General features: G+C 46.3%; 1 protein-coding gene across 3 annotated transcripts in view; it reads right to left on the minus strand.

Annotated features, from left to right (window-relative positions):
- Window positions 1-8,319: 8,319 nt before the first annotated feature.
- The window catches only part of GSS (glutathione synthetase), a 175,590-nt gene continuing 161,641 nt past the window's right edge, over window positions 8,320-22,268 (minus strand). For 2 of the 3 annotated variants that reach the window (XM_056549304.1, XM_056549303.1), the window contains exons 11-13: window positions 16,911-16,992; window positions 15,983-16,172; window positions 8,321-9,339 (exon numbers count right to left, since the gene is read on the minus strand). In XM_056549304.1, coding sequence (XP_056405279.1) covers window positions 9,216-9,339; window positions 15,983-16,172; window positions 16,911-16,992 — 396 coding nt within the window. In that variant the 3' untranslated portion in view covers window positions 8,321-9,215. Of the gene's footprint in view, window positions 9,340-15,982; window positions 16,173-16,910; window positions 16,993-22,268 lie in introns of all 3 variants that reach the window. The other variant, XM_056549302.1, reaches the window with a different exon arrangement.

Consider the following 22,268-nt stretch of genomic DNA (forward strand, 5'->3'; position numbering starts at 1 on the left):
TTTAACAAATTTTTAAAGGGGTACTCCGGCGCTTAGACATCTTATTCCCTATCCAAAGGATAGGGGATAAGATTCCGGATCGCGGGGGTCCAGCCGCTGGGGAGCCCCGTGATCTTGCACGCCGCACCCTGTGCGGCGTGTAAGATCACGGGGGTCACCAGCGGCGGGAAACCCGCGATCTGGAATCTTATCCGCCTATCCTTTTGGATAGGGGATAAGATGTCTAAGAACCGGAGAACTCCTTTAAACATACCTACGATCTTGTTGGGGTGTTATCATACACTTTAAAAAAAAAAAATAATAAAGTCCCGGTAACTGCTGCTAAAGCGAGCGGTCTATGGAATCTTGGGAATTCCCAACCAAGGTGCCTCCAGCTGTTGCAAGACTACAAGTCCCAGCATGCCCGGACAGCCTTTGGGCTCTCTGCATACTGTTTTATCATGGAATTTAGTTATATAAAATATGCAGCAGGTGGCTGAAGGCAGACAGATTATTTTTTTTAAATCATTTAACCTATGTCTGCAGGCGATTTATAGCTCTTTATAAGAAAAGTGAAAGTTTGACTGCTGTAAAGAAAACCTGGTGAACATTAAAGGGATACTCCGGAGACAGAAAAGAAAATAGTTTTCAGGTGCCAGAAAGTTGTACAGATTTGTAAATAAATTCTATTTAAAAATCTTAATCCTTCCAGTACTTATCAGCTGCTGTATGCTCCAGTGGAAGTTGTGTAGTTCTTTCCAGTCTGAGCACTCTTCCAGTGCTATCTGCTGCCACCTCTGTCCATGTCAGGAACTCTCCAGAGCAGGAGAGGCTTGCTATGGGGATTTGCTCCTGCTCTGGACAGTTCCTGAGACAGACAGAGGTGGCAGCAGAAAGCACTCTGGTCAAAGGGGTGGAAAACTTTTTTTATTTATTTTCTTATTTTTTAAATCAACTGGTGCCAGAAAGTTAAACAGATTTGTAAATTACTTCTATTAAAAAATATTTACCCTTCCAGTACTTTTTAGCAGCTGTATGCTATAAAGGAAATTATTTCCTTCTTTTTGAATTTCTTTTTTGTCTTGTCCACAGTGCTCTCTGCTGACACCTCTGTCCGTGTCAGGAACTGTCCAGAGCAGGAGAAAATCCCCATAGCAAACCTATGCTGCTCTGGACAGTTCCTGACACGGACAGAGGTGTCAGCAGAGAGCACTGTGGACAAGACAAAAAAGAAATTCAAAAAGAAGGAAAAATAAAAATTTCCTCTGTAGCATACAGCTGCTAAAAAGTACTGGAAGGGTAAAGATTTTTTAATAGAAGTCATTTACAAATTTGTTTAACTTTCTGGCACCAGTTGATTTAGAAAATATATATTTTTCCACCGGAGTACCCCTTTAACTAAAATATCACCAACTTATCACCAGGCATGAGACGTGTGTAGGAGACTCTGTATGGAGGCGCTGTCCACATGAATCAGGTAAAAATACAATAATTTTTTCCTTGTTAAATTATTTTCATAGAGGGCCAAAGTACATCCGTCCAGTACTTTACATGGGGGTCTGCACTGGATCCTCTTAGAAAAGACCACTCATTTTGGGTGGTTGTCTCAAAGAATGGGAGGAGCCGAAAATCCGGTCTTCTAAAAGAGGTGGTCTTTAAAGAAAGATGACGTCCTTGGAGACAAATGATCTAATGGGCATTGTGATGTGTGATTATTGAAAAGCTATGTGTTTTTTAATATATATATATATATTTTTGTGTCCTCCGTATATAAAGTTAAAGGGGTACTCCGCTGCCAGACATCTTATCCCCTATACAAAGGATAGGGGATAAGATGTCTGATCGCATGGAACCCCCGGGGATCTTCACGCAGCAGTGGTCCTGATGTTACGCCATGCCCCCCTCCATTCATGTCTATGGGAGGGGGCGTGACGTCCGTCACGCCCCCTCCCATAGGCATGAATGGAGGGGGGGCGTGGCGTTACGAGGAGGCGTGAACTCTAGAGTTTGTTCAGAACGCCAGGGTGCTGGGCTGGAGATCGCGGGGGTCCCAGCAGCCGGACCCCCGCGATCCGACATCTTATCCCTGTGATCCTTTTGGATAGCGAATAAGATATGGCAGCGGAGTACCCCTTTAAGCAACACCTGGGAAACCACCTGGTATGTAGATATTTATATTTTCTTAGATGTAATGCTGGAAATATTAAATGCGAACTGTCCAATGAATTGTTATTAAAATGTATCTTTAAGGGAAGAAAAAAAATGCGCTCCTTATGTTGAGTACCGCTGTGTGTATATTACACGGCCGAATGTCCTTGTTAAAATCCGCCGGAATATTCTGCAGAACATTTTGCTGCGGCGGTCCCGTTGACGTTTCTGCCCCGATTCTGGCATCCACAAAAAGAAGGGACTTTTCTATTTTTTCAATGCATTGCCGGAATCCGTGTGAACATGACTTAAGGGGATATCCAAGATTTAAAAAAAAAAATAAAAAATGGCGCCATCACCGATCCTCAGGTTGTGTGTGGTATTACAACTAGGCTCCATCCGGTTACGGTGGATACTTCCGCTAAAACTAGAGTTTTAGCGGAACCCGCTGAGGCATACATTACCGCTAATGCAGACAACATATGTCAGACCGGTTCTAGCGCCTGCCATGTACAGATAATCCGATATCGCCATTCCTCTACCTTATTTTTAGGGGCTTGAATACCCCTTTAAAGGGGTTGTTCAGCAAAAGAAACAGCAAGTATACTTTTTGACACCATACACAGGCTATTATTCATAATGCACAGATCTTTCATTGTCAGCTGAACTGTCTGGTTTTGTAGCTGTGACATCTTGTCACACTCTGAAAGCAGTCCGCTTCTTCCCATTCTGTCTGCTGAGGACTAGATCATTGATGTGAAGAAGGGGAGCTCATATTACTGCTTAATAGGTCTTAAAGGGGTATTTCCAGGATTTTTTTTTTTATTTGACTAAGCTACAGGGGCTGTAAAGTTAGTGTAGTTCATAATATAGTGTCTGTACCTGTATGTGACTGTTTTCTCACAATTCGTATGTGATTTTTCACCCCAATATTTATTTTTAACAGCATACAAAATGACTGTTGTCTCAGATTTTTCCCAGCTTGCAATGCGGCCGAGACCAGACATCACTAGTCAGCTGATGACAAGGGAGCCTGTCTCCTTCAATGGGTGGAGGGATCGCTTGGTGGGAGAGACATCAATCTTCAACTAATGCAACAGCTGTAGGCACCCTGATTGAAAACCACAGGTCTTTTGAATGGATGCAGCTCATTTTATGTTTCAATGGGTGATGTTTGGGAGGGAGGAAAATGGGATTTGTAGGCAAAAAAGAAAACTCAAAAAGGAAATGCCAGTTCACAAAAAGCTAGCCAGAGTGTTATGGTAATCTCATAGCCATTTAGCCTCAAGACAAGCGCAGATCCTTTCTAAGCACGTCCATTTCTCCATTACTGTCTGGCAGGTATGTACTAAAATCACCTTATGGTGGATATCCGCTTTAAGCTAGTTCTAAAAGAAACTATGGTGAGAAAGGCTTCTTGCTGTCTGAAATCTAATGAGCAGTAATTTGAGCTGCCTCTCTTTACATCAATGGTCTTGTTCTGACTAGACGGGAGCTTTGCCTTCAGTCTAGTCAGGACCAGACCATTGATTTGTAGAGGTGGGGCTAATATTACTGCTCATTAATGGTCTGGTCCTGAGTAGACTGAAGGCAAAGCTCTTGTCCCTGCTCCTGTCTAGTCAGGACCAGACCTTTGCTGTGAAGGGGGGAGGAGTTCATATTACTGCTCGTTAGATTTAAAGCAGCAAGAAGCTAGAGCTGCTCCTGGGGACTGCTGACTTGACTAAGCCTCTCACCCAGAGTTGTGTTGCTGCAATCAGTGGGTCCTGACACGTTTGCTGTGGTGCAGTTGAAGTGGGTTGGGGATGTTCCCAGTCTCTCGGAGGATATGTGGAAGGAGGTTCTTAAGATGTATTATGGGAACTGTTTCTATGTCTGTTATTCTGTTGATGGAAAACCAATAAAACATGTTTTAAATAAAAAAAAAATTGAAGCAGCAAGAAGCCTTTTAGTCACAGTAGTTTCCATTAGAAGTGCCTTAAAATCTAATGAGCAGTAATATAAACTCCCCCTCTTCACATGAATGGTCTGGTCCTGAGGGGGGGGGGGGGGAAGCTTTCCCTTCAGAGTGTGACCTGATGTTACAGCTACGGGCCGGAGAGTTCAGTTGATATAGAGAGATCTGTGCAGTAAGGGTTAAAGCATTATATTAGTAAGTTGCTTTATTATACTTTTGTAAAAAAAAGGACATTGTACTTGTAGAACAAAAATCTCTTCTCCTTTTGATTTTGAAGATCAATATACGTGTGAGAATTTATTATATGTAATGAACGCAGTGTGTACAGCCGTCCATGTACACGATGAAATGTCAAATGTACTCGACATTCTCTCTGGTATCTGGTTTTATGTGTTTATAAAATCGTAAAGGGTTTGGCCATTGTGTAGTAAAATTGCTATAAAATGTTTATAATATAATATAATCCTTTTTATGCCTTATCCCAACTCTTCTGCCTATAGATACGTTAAAGGGGTACTCCAGTGGAAAACAAATGTTTTCAAATCAACTTGTGGCACAAAGTTATACAGATTTGTAAGCGACTTCTGTTTAATCCTTCCAGTACTTATCAGCTGCTGTATGCGCCACAGGAAGTTGTGTAGTTCTTTCCAGTCTGATCACAGTGCTCTCTGCTGACACCTCTTTCCGTATCAGGAACTGTCCAGAGCAGGAGAGGTTTGCTATGGAGATTTGCTCCTACTCTGGACAGTACTTGACACGGACAGAGGTGGCAGCAGAGAGCATTGTGGTCAGCTGCTTTATGCTCCACAGGAAGTTGTGTAGTTCTTTCCAGTCTGACCACAGTGCTCTCTGCTGCCACCTCTGTCCGTGTCAAGTACTGTCCAGAGTAGGAGCAAATCTCCATAGCAAACCTCTCCTGCTCTGGACAGTTCCTGATACGGAAAGAGGTGTCAGCAGAGAGCACTGTGGTCAGACTGGAAAGAACTACACAACTTCCTGTGGAGCATACAGCAGCTAAGTACTGGAAGGATTAAGATTTTAAAAAATAATAATTTACAAGTATTACTTTCTGGCACCAGTTAATTTGAAAGCATTTTTTTTTCCCACCGGAGTACCCCTTTAAGATTTTTTGTTTTGTTTTTTGTAATAGTAACACAGTACTGTTACCTTTTTAAAGTGTTGTACGCTTCAGCCATTGCTGATCTTATGTAAATAGTGAAGCACCAGGTCGTCCCGTGGTTCTATACGGTTTGTTTTAGTTGGAGATTGTGATGTCTATCCTAAATTAATTACTTTACCTTGAGTGAATTTAGGGCCACAAAAAAGTGACAGGATGAAGGGAATAATAAATGTGCGTTGTCTGTTGTTTGTCTCGCGCTTTTTGTTTCTCCAACAGGATTTCTTCATCTGCATTTAATGTGTAATTGCTCCGTAAATTTTCCTAATGTCACATTCTGCTAAATACAGTAAAATTTGGCTTTATAACTTTGTCTTTTTATTTATTTTTGCCTTAAGTTTAGAATGATAATTAACTGCTTGTAGACAGAATTTTATACCCTGTTGTATCACATTTTATGCATTTAAAGGGGTACTCTATGGGAAAACCTATGTTCTAAAATTAACTTTCTGGCACCAGTTGAAGAGCCACGCCCCCTCCATATCGATGGGAGGGGGCCTGACGGCAATCACACCCCCTCCCATAGACCTGAATGCTGGGGGCGTGGCATCACATCTCCAGGCTCTGAAACCCAGGGTTTCTGAGACTGGGGCAGCACCCGGCAAAGAATGCTGGGTGCTGCTTAGAGATCCTGGGGGTCCCTGCAATCCAACATCTTACTCCCTAGAAGATGTCTAGGGGTAGAATATCCCTTTTAAGTCTCCCATTTAAAAAAAAAAAAAAAAAAAAAAAAAAAAGTCTTGATTAGTTGGGTTTCAACTACTGAGACCACTAATTTTAAAGGGGTACTCCGGCCCCAAGACATCTTATCCCCTTTCCAAAGGATAGGGGATAAGATGTCTGACCACGGGGGTACTGCTGCTGGGGACCCCCCGCAATCTTGCATTTGGCACCCACCTTTTTGAGCTGCACGCCGCGCTTCCAGCTCACAAACTGCCGGGTGCCGACCACAGGGCCGAAGTATTGTGACATCACAACTCCGCCCCTGCTATACAAGTCTATGGGAGGGAGCGTGATGGCCGTCACGCCCCCTCCCATAGACTTGCATAGCGGGGGGTGCCATCAGACGGGGGCGGAGTCGTGATGTCACGATACTCCAGCCCTGTGGTCGGCACCCGGCAGTTTGTGAGCTGGTAGCGCGGCGTGCAGCTCACAGAGGTGGGGGTCCCCAGCGGCGGGACTCCCACGGTCAGACATCTTATCCCCTATCCTTTTGGATAGGGGATAAGATGTCTAAGGGCCGGAGAACCCCTTTTAAGATATTTCTCTAAATATATACAGGTAATAGGTTAATGGCATTGTAAATGTGTAAGCATTGTTGAATTTCCAGCACTGAAAGAGTTAGGGTATGTTCACACTACGGCATTCCCCCGGAATTCCGTGGTGTGAACAAATTAGTGTGAATGGGATCTCCCCGAGACCAGTTCACACTGCGGAATTTGAAATTGTTCTGCGCAAAGAAAGAACATGTTCATTCTTTGCGCGGAAGTCCGCGAGTACTACATAGCCATCAATGGTGAGGGCGCAGTGCCGCGCGGTCCTACCGCTGCCTGCCAGGCTGAATCTCCGCCTGCGGAATTCTGCGGGCGGAGATTTAGTTCACACTCTGTAGTGTGAACATACCCTTAATAGGAATACTGCTATGCCCTATATCACCGTACCATTCCTACCCCTGTGCGCATGACCCCTGCCATGCCCTGAAACGTAGCGCGTGGCAGGATGGAGCACAGGTCTTTGTCTATCTGACCTGTATAAGATCGGACGTCTGATGGGATCTCTACCATTTGCGAAGTTTTGAAACTGAAATTAAGACATTAATGAGAAAGCTACCGAGTGTGTGAGAGTAACTCCACTGAGTGTCAGCATACACCTAGCTGAAGCCACGCTGTCCAGGTACGCAGTGTGTGTGTGTGTTTTAAAAATAAAAGATGCATTTACCCTCTAGAACAGTGGTTCTCAACCTTTTTATGCCTGAGTACCCCATGACAGCCCTTTCCCAACAAATTGTACCCCATATGAGAGACATTTTGTAATGATAGTATTATTCACTTTCCTCTATAACAGGCCCCCTGTTCCTCTCCCCAGTCCCACAATTTACAGGTGACGTCTTCTCTAACCAGAGTTGTTTACTTTTCTTTTCTACTCCATCTGGCCTAGACCGCCATTAAGATTTCTCCCATACAAGATGTCTCCACAGAAACAAACAAACATTTTAGGCTCCTTTCTGCAGTACAATACCCACCTATTTACAAACTCCCCATGTTTATTGTCACACACAGTAATAGTACCTGCTTTGCGCCCCCATAAAGTTAAGCCCCCCCTCTCTACCCGCAAATATAGCTGTAGTCCCCCCAAACTGCCCCATATATAGTTGTAGGCCGCCGTACTGTCCCGCTTTGCTCTACTGCTCCTCTGGTCTGGAGACCTATTGTTATGGCTCATAGCAGTAGGTACCCGGTTTTCAGGGGCAGTGGAGCAACAAAGCTGATGGTAGTAACTGCCCACAGCACCCAGCACCCAGTGCCCGTGCTGCCCCTTTGCTGTCCTCCTGCTCCGCTCCTCAGTGCAGTGACAGCAGCCGACCATTTCTTTCAAACTGGTCCAGACCGGTAACCAGTGGATGTGGCTGCCATTACTGATTTTTTTTTTTCCAAGTACCCCCTGGATAACTAAGTACCCCTGGGGGTACTTGTACCCCAGGTTGAGAACCACTGCTCTAGAATCTATGATCCTGACTGCCGCAGCTTCCAAGGCCACCCAGTCCTTGCTGCTCAACACTGTACAATCCGCAAGAAAGGAACATTCAGTCAATTACTGGCTGAAATAGTACAAACAAAAAAATAAATCAACAGACGTAGCAGGGACCGGGAGATGTCTGAACAGCAGCAGCCAGGAATTGGATCAGGTGAGCATGACTTATTTTTGAAGACCGTGCACTGTGTTTTAAAATATTTCTTGTATCCAGAAAAACTCTTCAAATTACTTTCTGTAAATAATGTTAGACTTTTGTATGCAAGTGTAATATCCCTTCTATTTTTTATTTTAATTCTTTTAGTTTTTTTAACGTATTCTGATACAATTGAATCATCCATGCTGGTCTGTAGGGAATCTGTCAAATAATTCTTCTGACAATCATCTTTAATGTTCTTTTAAATCACATATCTACATATGATACATTTATTCATTTAAAAACTAAATTTCATAGCAGCAAGATGGAGCTGAAAAGTAACATATCAAAAAGGTAAAAATTATGATACATCATAGAACTTCACATTGACCACAGAACAAAAGGATTTAGTGACACATAATTGGCTTGAAAGAAATATTGGAAGGGGGAATTTACTAAAATTAAGAGCATTAACATTTTTGCCCAATTAATGCCAAAAACTTTTTCAGTTTTGTAAAAAAAAAAAAAAAAAAGTCTACAAGACAAGGTACAGCTAAAAAACAAATAGGTGGTGGGTTAAAAGTAAGCCAACCAAGAAGTTGAAGATCCTGATGTCTTATTCTCTATCACAAGGTGGCATAAGGCAGAGAAAAGTTTAACACGCTGGCAGGTAACTTTAAGGGCTAGGGTGATTATAGCCTTAGAATCCAATGAGCAGTAATATGAGCTCCCCCTCTTCACATCACTGGTCTGGTCCTCAGCAGACAGGAGGGGTTGAGGGGGAAGCCCTTGCTGATATGGAGAGATCTGTGCCCACATGAGTTTTTTTTTTTTTTTTCTTAATACCAGGAAGCGTTCTATTTTCGTTCATAATTACTATGCCTTGTATAAAATCCCAGTCTTACGTGGCCCCCATAAATAAATAGAAACATCCAGAAGATAACAAAGAACCTAAAAAAGTAACGCATGGGCCTTCAATAAGCAGATATACAAAAGTTCCTCCAGTGTCCAGCAGGGGTCAGCGTAGGCACATTGAGTATTAGAAGTCACAGTAGATTAAACATGTGTTAAACAAGGTAAGGATTGTCCAGGACTGCGACCCCAGCTGCCACCCCACCATCATCGTGTTCAATGGCTTTTGTTCGGAGAAGATGACCCACCCGTTCATTGAGAACCATCTTTTCACCTTGCCTAAAATAAGAACAAAAACAGGCAAAATCTTATAAAGTCATCTGTATAAGGGTATTTTTAGGTTTTAAGGATATAAAGTAAGGGCATGGCTGTTTAGGGCATTTGACCCCAGAATCCGTAGATGCCTCTCATTAGTTAATTGAGCCCTTCAGCACTGATATAAAGGAGATTTTTTTTGTACTCACTGTAAAATCTCTTTCTCGTAGCATTCATTGGGGGACACCTTACTGATGGGTATATGCTCTTGCCACTAGGAGGCGCTGACACTAGGAAAATAAGTCGGCTCCTCCCTGGCAGGATATACCCGCCCACTGGAAGTGAGGTAATCAATTTTGTCACAAAGCAGTAGGAGAAGCCAACAAAGAAATATGTCCGAATAACCCTAGAAAACTAACCATAAAAGAATATCCGGACAAAAAATTAAGAAATAGGTGGGTGGTGTCCCCCAATGAAGGCTTCGAGAAAGAGATTTTACGGCGAGTATAAAAAAAAAATCTCCATTTCTCGATCGCTCTTCATTGGGGGACACCCATACTGATGGGATGTACAAAAACAGTCCCCTAGAGTGGGAATAACAACCACTAGTGAAAGAATCAGTCCTGAGACTGAACCCACTTTTCCATAAGGCATGCGGACGAGACCCCAGGCCAGGGAAAACTGAGGCCTAGAAACAGGGCTCGCGGATGATCCCCCAGGAGATGGACTAGGCCACCAAAGGAAGGGACCGTCCTTCGCAGGGACTCTAAACCTCCGGTCCTCATAGAGAGACCAGAAAAAGTCGACTAGGAAGCCAGAGAGGCTGGAACCATCCCGGAAGGAGGTAGGAAATCAACTCTAAGGAACAGAGAACCAGGCAGAGGGCTAGCCTGGCTGGGAAACAACAAAAAAAAAGAGACAGAAACTGGCTTTAGAGGGGCCTGGTGCGGAAGATTGAAGATCTAAACATCTGCAGACCCAAAACCCCTATCCAGGAGCCCGCCGAGAGCACCTGGGAGGTGACATAGCTCAGCTGGTGTAATCCGGACAACCAGAACGCCCGCCATTTCGAGAGAACATGGACCCAGAAGGAGAAGAAAGGAAATAATGCCAAGAAGAAGCGTAATGTCCAGAAAAAAGGGCATCCCAGAACACCAGAGGGACAGACGTGGGAAATTGAGGTTCCTGAGTCACCTGGAAGATGGACACGGAAGAATTAATGGCCAAGAAAGGAGCGGAAGACCCTAAAAAGGAGCATCTGGAACACCGGAGAGACCGACATGGGAATTGGAGGTTCCAGAGTCTCGCGGAAGACTTACACCTGAAGGGTAAGGAAACTCAACATCCACGAAACGCTCCAGGTGACAAAGATACGTGCTGAGACAGAAGAAGTGCGGTACAGAAAGACCGCTCCATAAAGGAGATCGCAGAGAAATCTGGGCAGGACCGCTACACATGCGCGAGACCATCAACCATCACTAAGGCCCAAAGAACCACGAGGGCCGACCTAAGAAGAAGGCATACCACAGCGTCCCAGGATAGTGGCCAAGACGAGACCAACTGGTCCTGGTCCAAGCGGACCAGAGCACTCCGAAGCAACAACCTGTCAGGAGAGGAATGGAGGGGGAACAAAAGGGAACCCAGCTGGGACTCCCAGGCTCTGGGCACAGAAAGGTAACTCTAGAAAACTGTGGAGTCAGTGTAGTGCTACTGACACCGTCAAGGGAAGGAGGAACACACCCTACCAGGGAGATTGTGCCAAGGGGGAGGAGAGTAATGGCAGGACCCAAACGACAGACGGAGCTTAGACCAGCTGTCGCCGAGCCACACATGATGGCACTCCCCGTTGTCGGAGGGGTTTCTGCTAAGGCTGCCTGAGCAGCAGTAGATAACAAGAAGAGAGCCAGGCTGCAATAGTGGGCAGAAAGCACACAGGCAGAGACAGCGAAAAGCTCTACTGAATGCTCTAAGCGAAAAACAAGGGCCCAGCCAGATATCCCACCTATAAAGTGGGAAGAGAGAGATGACTCCATCTCGGTAGTAGAAAGCGACCAGCGAAATAGTCCCCCTAGTGAAGGGGAAAACAAGGGGTGGTGGAGATGAAACTCAGGCACTGACCATGCCAAGCCCCCTGATCCCCATACCCCCGTGGAAGGAGGATTGTCAAAGTGCACCAGGCACAAGCCGCCCTGCGGCAACTGACAAAATACTGGGTGGACGAAGCTCCCAGGAACTCTGCGAGAACATATCGAGGAGCTTAATTGTGTCCCCAGAGGGATCGGAATCATGGACGCTGGAGCTGGGCAAAGATGTAAAGACGTGACTACAAATGCAAGGAAGAAGCACATAAACACACAGCAACCGACAGCATTGTAGGGGTGAAATCCCAGGCCAGATGGGCACTAACGTAGCCAGTCTAGTCGTGTATAAGGCAACCGAGCAGGCGCCTGAGCCACCCTGCACAGCAATCCAGGAAGATACCTGGAGGCATTTTACGCGCTGAACTGTCTGTGATGCCCCATGCCAGAACAGAGGTACTCAACCACCGCAGACCTGTGGAAACAAGATTAGAAGACGATCCGAAGCACACCCCACCGACAGAAGGGAAGGTGGGCTCTACACGTGCCGAGGGACCTAACATACGTAGGGACACAGACATGGATACCTCTCAATAGTAGTGAGGAACCAAGATTGCAGACACGAAAGGAATCGCAGACATCCAAGTCCACAGTATGAAAGACCAGCACGGCACCCAATGGTTTGTCACAACCATGCCCCTAGCAGACCAACGTTGCACTCTTAGAAAGGAGAACAGAGTGCTGCAGTAGCGGTGCAAAGCCATGGAACCTATAGGAAGCGCCCACACCCCATTTCCTAATGGTGCCCCACACCAGGACTGCTGTCACAGATGCAAGAGATGAAGGAGATATGTGGGACAGGAAACATGCAGAGACAGTCTGAACAGTATAACGGGTTCAATGAACCCACAGAGACACACTTCGTGGAACTTCACATGGAAAGTGGGTCATCGGGATGCAGTGACGGGAGCGTCAGGAAAGGGGGAGGTGACCTACTGGATTAGAAACCCTGCAGACACAGTCGGGCTATATGGCATAGGGGCCATGGCCACACCTGGTCCCGATGTCAGAGCCACACATTGAAAGTGGGTTACCAGCCTTCAGCCATGAGAATGGCAGACATGTAGAGGGGGACCTGGTAAAGCAGGGAACCCTGCGAACCAGTATGTAGTGCACTGCATAGGGCACATGGAGCAACATGGATTCACTCACTCAGAACTGCACCTCGGCAGTGGGATACCTGTACTTCTGTCCACGGAGTGGGAAGTGTATGGTAGTTGACCCGACATAGCAGTAAATCATGGCTGACCAGATTCCTGAACGCACAGGATCACTCCTTCAAACCCTCCCAAAGAAAGTGGGGTACCGGAGTGCGGCCGATCTGATGGGCGACCTGGTGGTGCTGGAGACCATGCAGAAGAAGTCTGGCTGACTGGCATCATCCCTGGGCACTTGCAGGAACCCTCGTCCAGAGTCCTCCCACACAGAAAGGTACAGGAAAACACCACCAAGCATGTGGCAGCCCAGTGGATAGAATCCCCGTCACCCTGGAAGATCAGAGGAGGTGGAGGAGCCCTGGATTGCATCCCTGTCGCTCTAAAAAGGGTCGATAGGACACTAGGGTCACTTTTGCGGACACCGCGCCATAGCAGTGGGACCGTTAACTCCTGAAGGGCGACCTAGAGGTGTAGGAGACCATGAAGACCACTGTCCAGCGTACTGGCACAGGGTCCCCTTGCACCTATAACAACACCCTTCTGGACTCCTTACATTAGAAGAGGGATACAGGAACTCCAGCCAAGTGCGCGGCAGCCCCATGATGGGAGACAGGTGGCGGCAGAAACTGAGCAGACAACAGTCTGGCTTATCAATAGAGAAGACCCCCCAGGCGCTGGTGCCCTATTGTCGCATATGGAGGGGGGTGGGGGATCGGGGCATGGAGCCATGGATAGTACCCCAGCCATCCTGGGAGATCAGGGGAGGCTAAGGAGCCGTGGATTGTATCCCCGTGGCCCTGCACAAAATCCATTGTACACGCCAGGTCACTCCTTCGGACATCACTTGTTAGCAGTGGGAGCCGTAATTCCAGCCGTGGATGCGGCAGCCATGTGATGAGTGACTGGCGGCAGAGGAAACCACGCATACCACTGTCTGTGGTATTGGGTCCAGTCCATGTTCACGTGGGAACACGTGCTTGAAAACCTCACACTAGAAGTGGGGGGATCCAGCACATTAGCCACAGATTCCGAAGACCTATAAGGACCTGTGGGAGAAAATGAATACCACTGCGGTTGCCCAGCCCCCTCCCGGGAGTAAAGACCACAATGCGGACACTTGATGTCTAAAGACTCAAGAGAACGAAACGCCTGGGAAAGGCCCTCAGCTAAGGTCAAGGATGTGGATGCATCTGCAGGGGCTGTGGCTGACATGTCATGGCAGAAATGCCACGCACAATATTCCTGAGCTGGCGAAGAGACCTTTGCTTCTTCAGGTGATAAAACAGGGTGGCGTAAGCAAATATTAAAGCAGCCCCCAAAAATAACATTTAATATATGGTCCCCAGAGCGGAAACACAGCAAGATTAAACTGGTAAAAAGCAGACATCAAAAGACTGCAATAGCTGTCTGCCACCACAAGGGGAAGCCAAACAAGGGACCAGAAAGTAGGGGCTGCAATCTACTGAATGGCCACAAGAGGGGGGTAAGAACATGGACTGAGAAACTAAAGATTTTTTCTCTTTTTCTTTTTGTAAATAAAGAGAGTGCAGGAAGCAGCTGTGCAGGGACCCCGAGGCCAGAACCTGCCGGACCCCCGGGAGAGAAAGGCCAAGAACTGCCAATGGAGCGCCCCCGACCCCTGCAGCGTGCCCAGTCACTGGCGAGCAGGGAGCAGCAGATATTACATGCACTTCGGGGAGATGCCGGAGCCGAATGGCAGGCCCCGTCGTCCAAGCGCTTGGCCTCCCGTCGCCCCAGGAACAAGGTGAGGGGCGAAGAATGAGAGGCGCATAATGGCACCGATGAAAGGAAAGTGAAAGTGTGGGCAGAGCCGGCTGTCTATATATGAGAGAATGAGCCGCCACACAGCCCACCGAGCCCCCACACCCGAGAGCCCCAATAAAAATGTCAGGGATATCCCCCCCAATGACAACCCCCAATAATCCTGTGGTGTTGAGGATTGCTGCAGATGGGGCTGCCGGTAGCGTGACCAGGAGGCCACAAAGTTAGGGACCTAAGGATGGAGAAACCCTAGCAGAGTATAGAATGGGGGGAGGATGTTAGACTCACCCAGGCGTCTTCAACCAGCTTATGGCCATGCTGCATCATAGCAGGCTAAGATAGCGGGGCGAGCAGGGGCAGTGGGGGACCCGTACACAGGGTACAACCTCCAGGCGCTGGCCGTTGGCAAGAAGGGGTCGACAGTACATACTCTATGTCTGTGCCCCTTTGTCGCATATGGGGGAACAGGTAGCGCCATGCTCCTGAGCCCCCACCTGAAAAAGGGAAAAAAAAAGGGAGAAAAAAAACCTAACAGCCCTTACTAGAAAATAATAAAAAAGGACCAGGTCTGGGGAGCTCCCAGACCTATGTCTGCCTCCTACTGACACTAAGCTAAAGCTGATGACCTCACTTCCAGTGGGCGGGTATATCCTGCCAGGGAGGAGCAGACTTCTTTCCCTAGTGTCAGCGCCTCCTAGTGGCAAGAGCATATACCCATCAGTAAGGTGTTCCCCAATGAAGAGCGACCGAGAAATCAGAGTTTCATAAGATATGCAAATTAGCTTTGGTGCCCAATGGGCGATGCCCTCTGCTTCTAGAGCCCAGGACAGCTCCGCCCCTACACTGGTCAGGGTGCTCTTAGATGGCCTGATGCTCTAAAGTAGTGGTCTCCAAACTGCGGCCCACCAGATGTTGCAAAACTACAACTCCTAGCATGCCCGGACAGCCGTTGGCTGTCCGGGCATGCTGAGAGTTGTAGATTTGCAACATCTGGAGGGCCACAGTTTGGAGACCACTGTTCTAAAGTAAATGAGTGTCAATCTCGCACAGTGAGTGTTTGCTTGGTCATCAGCTGTAGTAACAGGGCGCTAAGTCACTCCCCTGTGTACTGTAATCCCGCCTCTCCCGGGAGAGCGGCAGAGGCAGGTGAGGGGACCTCCGTCCACCATCTTGGCTGATCTGATTCCCCGCGGTCGTGTCGCGGGTAATCTGATCAACCATTAGAAGCGCCGCATTGCTGCAGATCCTGTGATCAGTATTGATCACGGCATCTGAGGGGTTAATGGCAGACATCAATGCTAATCGCTAATGTCCGCCATTACCGGCGGGTCCCTGACTGCTGATAGCAGCCGGGACCTGCAGTACACGAAGCGAGGGCAGCTCCTGTGCTCGCTTCATGTACTGGACGTAAACGTACGTCGTGGTGCGTCAAGTCCTAGCGCATCAGGACGTACATTTACGTTCTTAAAGGGGTTAAAACTGGAATCTTAAAAAAAAAAAAAAATGAAAGATTGAGTTTCTTGTATTAAGAGAAAAAAAAAATGAAAATAAAAAAAATCACAAAAACAACATACCCAAGCGGCTACTTACCTCACATATACACCGAACATCCCCAGCTCGCTGATGCATTCTGACACTTGTAGTTTGCCATTGGCTCTCAATAGACAGCTCCTTACCGGCTGAGGCTTAATCTTATCCATGAGTATGTAGGACGTGCGCTCGCTGCCGTCTTTAACCCTTTCTAGCACTTCTCTTATTTCATCGCCGTAGATATTATTACCTGAAGGAAACAAAATAAAAAAATAAAAATAGTATAAATACATCAAACGCGTGAGCCCTTGTAATGCGCAGGAAAGGCTTAAATTAATTCCTGAATCAAAAATTTGCGGCTTTAGGGTACGTTCAGCTGAGCGGATTAACATCGTATTTTACGCTGCGGATCCGCCGCTGAAGGACCGCTGTATGCTGCCTTTACATGTGCCTGCTCGGAGCAGCAATACGCCGCTACGTGCGGACACTCTGAAGTGATGTGCGAGTCGGCGCGCATGCGCGGTGTACTCGCACACATCGCGGCTGCTCCCCCTGCTCAATGAGCCAGGCCGAGAGCTGCCTCGGTGTGCGGGTATACTGCGCATGCGCGCGGCGACTCACACATCGCAGTGTGTCTGCTCGTAGCGGCGTATTGCCGGTCCGAGCAGGTGCGTGTAAAGGCAGCATACAGAGGTCCTTCAGCGGCGGATCCGCAGCGAAATCCGCTCGTCTGATTGTACCCTTAGGGTGTATTCTACGTACGGTTTTCTGCGCATATTTGATGCTCGGGATTTGAAGCTGCAGATTTTAATGTGAACTAACTGACTGAACGCAGCATCAAGGATAAACAGAATCAATGGTGTGATCAAGTCTATGGGGCCCCTTGGGCAGTGTTGTAGTTTTGCAACAGCTGGAGGCACAATGTTTGGAAAATACTGTCCTGGGGGCCCAATAAGAAAATAATAGATCCAGGTTATATGAATAATACCTCCGCCTTCTCTTTGCGGCTTTAAGACGTATCGGTCTGGGTTCGCCAGTGCAATTTTCACAGTCTGGTCTCCTTCTTCACCCTTAAGTAAATAAAAAGTGAGATACACATATTTAAAGGGGTACTCCAGTGGAAAACTTTTTTCTTTAAATCAACTGGTGCCAGAACGTTAAACAGATTTGTAAGTCACTTCTATTAAAAAATCTTAATCCTTCCAGTACTTTTTAGGGGCTGTATACTAAAGAGAAATCCAAAAAAGAAATGCATTTCCTCTGATGTCATGATTACAGTGCTCTCTGCTGACATCTGCTGTCCATTTTAGGAACTGTCCAGAGCAGCATATGTTTGCTATGGGGATTTTCTCCTGCACTGGACAGTTCCTAAAATGGACAGCAGAGGTCAGCAGAGAGCCCTGTGGTCATGACATCAGAGGAAATGCATTTCTTTTTTGGATTTCTCTTTAGTATACAGCCCCTAAAAAGTACTGGAAGGATTAAGATTTTTTAATAGAAGTGATTTACAAATCTGTTTAACTTTCTGGCACCAGTTGATTAAAAAAAAAAAAAAAAAAGTTTTCCTTGGGAGTACCCCTTTAAAAGAAAACCCCAAATTTGCAACTATTGGTGGTGGTCGGGTGTTTCGTTTTTATGCAGTGCACTTTACGGTAAAAATGACATGTTTTCTTTATTCTTTGGGTCAATATGATTAAAAACGATCCTCCATGGTTACACGTTTTTCTACTATTATACTTCTTTTAAATAATAATAATAAAAAAATATAAATAAATAAAAAAAAAGTCAGACTTTATCAAACTAAATAGCAATAGAAGTATCCGGCACCAGGTAAAAAACGTCAAGCTTTATTCAGGGATATACAAATAGGCACAGCATGGTAGCCCTACATGTTTCGGGGCAATGATGCCCTTAATCATGGCATAAATTCCTCTTCTGACCACCTATAACTTTCTAATTTTTACGTATATGTGGCTTTTTTTTCCCGCCAAAATCTGTCGTTCTTTTTTGTACGACTATTGCGTATACAGTAAGTGACTTTTTTTAATCACTTCTTAAGTTTTTTGGAACGTGAAAAATCAGCAGCAGGGGCAGGTGAGGGGTCCTCCGTTCCGCCATCTTGGCTCATCAGATCTCCACTCAGGCTACAGGTAATCCCGATCCGCCATGAGAACTTGCCGCAGATGCTGTGATTAGTATTGATCGTGGCATGTGAAGGGTTAATGGCGGGCATCAAGGCAACCGCTTTGTCCCGGGCTGCCGATAGTGTCGGGCACCTGACGTGCATGATGTGAGCGCAGCTCCTGTGCAGGACGTAAATGTACTTCATGGAGTGTTAGGTACCAGACCACCAGGACATACATTTACATCAAATGTCCTTAACCCCTACAGGACCCATGACGTAACGGTACGTCCCGACACCCTGGGTCTTAAGGACCAGGGACGTACATTTACGTCATGGGCAGATTTAGTCCCCGCCGTGCGCCGGGCGGGGATCGGAGCGGGATGCCTGCTGAAATCATTCAGCAGGTATCCCATGCAAATGCCCAGGGGGGTCATCAGACCCCCCCATGTCGGCGATCGCGGCAAATCGCAAATGAATTCACACTTGCGATTTGCGCGATTCCGGGTCATTACGGGTCTATGGTGACCCGGAATGTAAGGGGGATCGCGGGTGTCTAAGACACCCACGATCCCCCTGAAGCGATAGGAGTGAGGTGGCAGGGGTGCCACTCCTCCTATCCCTGCTATTGGTGGTCTAGACGCGACCACCAATAGCAGATCGGGGGCGGGGGGGGTTTACTTTCATTTTCCCCGTCCTGCCCTCCCACAATAGGCGGGGCAGGACGGGGAAACGACGGGGACCGGCGCCGAAGATCCACTTACCGATCCGGGCGGGCGACGGAGGCTGCGGGCGACGGAGATCGGCGGGCGGCGATGACGTGCGGCTGGATCCGACGGAAGCCGGTGAGTTGCCTAGCAACATCTGGAGGGTACAGTTTGAGACCATTATACAGTGGTCTCTAACTGTAGCCCTCCAAATGTTGCAAAACTAAAACTCCCAGCATGCCCAGACAGCTGTTTGGGCATGCTGGAATATGTAGTTTTGCAAAAGCTGGAGGGCTACAGTTTGAGACCACTATATAGTGGTCCCTAAACTGTAGCCCTCCAGATCTTGCAAAACTAAAACTCCTAGCATGCTCAAACAACTGTTTGCTGTCAGGGCATGCTGGGAATTGTAGTTTTGCAACAGCTGGAGGACCACAGTTTGGAGATCACTTTGCAGTGTTCTCTAAAACTGTAGCCCTCCAGATGCAAAACTGCAAATCCCAGCATGTCCAAACAGCAATCAGCTGTCTCGGCATGCTGGGAGTTGTAGTTGCGTACCTCCAGCTATTGCATAACTACATCTCCCAGCATGCCCTTCGGCGATCAGTACATGCTGGGAGTTGTAATTTTGCAACAGCTGGAGGCACACAGGTTAGAAAATACTGAGTTAGGTAACAGAACCTAACTTAAGGTTTTCCAACCAGTGTGCCTCCAGCTGTTGCAAAAGTACAACTCCCAGCATGCATGGTCTGTCAGTACATGCTGGGAGTTGTAGTTTTGAAACCGCTGGAGGTTTACCCCCCTGTGTGAACGTACAGGGTACATTCACACGGGCAGGCTTACAGTAAGTTTCCTGCTTCAAGTTTGGGCTGCGGCAAATTTTTCGCCGCAGCTCAAACTTCTAGCGAGAAACTCACCGTAACCCGCCAGTGCGAATGTACCCTAAAAACACTACACTACACTACACTACCACATAATAAAGGGTAAAACACTGCATATACACCCCCTTACACTGTCCCCCCCCCCCAATAAAAATGAAAAACCTATTGTATGGCAGTGTTTCCAAAACGGAGCCTCCAGCTGTTGCAAAACAACAACTCCCAGCATTTCCGGACAGCCACTGACTGTCCAGGCATGCTGGGAATTTAGCAACAGCTGGAGGCACCCTGTTTGGGAATCACTGGCGTAGAATACTCCTATGTCCACCCCTGTGCAATCCCTAATTTAGTCCTCAAATGCACATGGCGCTCTCTCACTTCGGAGCCGTCGTATTTCAAGGAAACAGTTTAGGGACACATATGGGGTATCTCCGTACTCGGGAGAAATTACACTACAAATTTTGGGGGGCTTATTCTCCTTTTACCCCTTATGAAAAGGAAAAGTTGGGGCTACACCAGCTTGTTAGTGTAAAAAAATAAAAAAATTTACACTAACATGCCGGTGTTGCCCTTTACTTTTTATTTTCACAAGCGTTAAAAGGAAAAAAAGACCCCCAAAATTTGTAACGCAATTTCTCCTGAGTACAGAAATACCCCATATGTGGGCGTAAAATGCTCTGTGGGCGCACAACAAGGCTCAGGAGTGAGAGCGCACCATGTACATTTGAGGTCTAAATTGGTGATTTGCACAGCGGTTCTGACATAAACCCCCCCCCCCAAAAAAATACCCACATGTGACCCCATTTTGGAAACTACACCCCTCACGGAATGTAATAAGGGGTACAGTGAGCATTTACACCCCACAGGTGTCTGACAGATTTTTGGAACAGTGGTCCGTGAAAATGAAAAATTTTATTTTTCATTTGCACAGCCCACTGTTCCAAAGATCTGTCAAACGCCAGTGGGGCGTAAATACTCACTGCACCCCTTATTACATTCTGTGAGGGGTGTAGTTTCCAAAATAGGGTCACATGTGGGGGTTTCCACTGTTCTGGCACCACGGGGGGCTTTGTAAACGCACATGGCCCCTGACTTCCATTCCAAACAATTTTTTTCCTAAAAGCTCAATGGCGCTCCTTCTCTTCTGAGCATTGTAGTGCGCCAGCAGAGCACTTGACGTCCACACATGGGGTATTTCCATACTCAGAAGAGATGGGGTTACAAATTTGGGGGGGGGCCTTTTCTGCTATTAACCCTTGCAAAAATGTGAAATTTGGGGGGAAACACATTTTAGTGAAATTTTTATTTTATTTTTTTACATATGCAAAATTCGTGAAACCCCTGTGGGGTATTAAGGCTCGCTTTATTTCTTGTTACGTTCCTCAAGGGGTCTAGTTTCCAAAATGGTATGCCATGTGTTTTTTTTTTTTGCTGTTCTGGCACCATAGGGGCTTCCTAAATGCGACATGCCCCCCGAGCAAAATTTGCTCTCAAAAAGCCAAATGACTCCTTCTCTTCTGAGCATTGTAGTTCACCCGTAGTGCACTTCAGGTCAACTTATGGGGTACCTCTATACTCAGAAGAGATGGGGTTACAAATTTTGGGGGGTCTTTTCGGCTATTAACCCTTGCAAAAATGTGAAAATTGGGGGGAAACACACATTTTAGTGAAAAAATAATAATTTTTTTTTACATATGCAAAAGTCGTGAAACACCTGTGGGGTATTAAGGCTCACTTAATTCCTTGTTACGTTCCTCAAGGGGTCTAGTTTCCAAAATGGTATGCCATGTGGAGGGGTTTTGCTGTTCTGGCACCATAGGGGCTTCCTAAATGCAACATGCCCCCCAAAAACCATTTCAGAAAAACGTACTCTCCAAAATCCCCTTGTCACTCCTTCAGTTCTGAGCCCTCTACTGCGCCCGCCGAACACTCTACATAGACATATGAGGTATGTGCTTACTCGACAGAAATTGGGCTACAAATATAAGTATACATTTTCTCCTTTTACCCCTTGTAAAAATAAAAAAATTGGGTCTACGAGAACATGTGAGTATAAAAAATGAAGATTGTGAATTTTCTCCTTCACTTTGCTGCTATTCCTGTGAAACACCTAAAGGGTTAAAACGCTGACTGAATGTCATTTTGAATACTTTGGGCATTGCAGTTTTTATAATGGGGTCATTTGTGGGGTATTTCTAATATGAAGACCCTTCAAATCCACTTCAAACCTGAACTGGTCCCTGAAAAATAGTGAGTTTGAAAATTTTGTGAAAAATTGGAAAATTGCTGCTGAACTTTGAAGCCCTCTGGTGTCTTCCAAAAGTAAAAACACGTCAATTTTATGATGCAGACATAAAGTAGACATATTGCATATGTGAATCTAATTTTTTTTATTTGGAATATCCATTTTCCTTAAAAGCAGAGAGCTTCAAAGTTAGAAAAATGCAAATTTTCAAATTTTTCATCAAATTTGGGGATTTTTCACCAAGAAAGGATGCAAGTTACCATAAAATTTTACCACTATGTTAAAGTAGAATATGTCACGAAAAAACAGTCTCGGAATCAGAATGATAACTAAAAGCATTCCAGAGTTATTAATGTTTAAAGTGACAGTGGTCAGATGTGCAAAAAACGGTCTG

The sequence above is a fragment of the Hyla sarda genome, chromosome 12 (genome assembly GCF_029499605.1).
Source record: "Hyla sarda isolate aHylSar1 chromosome 12, aHylSar1.hap1, whole genome shotgun sequence".
NCBI classification, from domain to species: Eukaryota; Metazoa; Chordata; class Amphibia; order Anura; family Hylidae; genus Hyla; species Hyla sarda.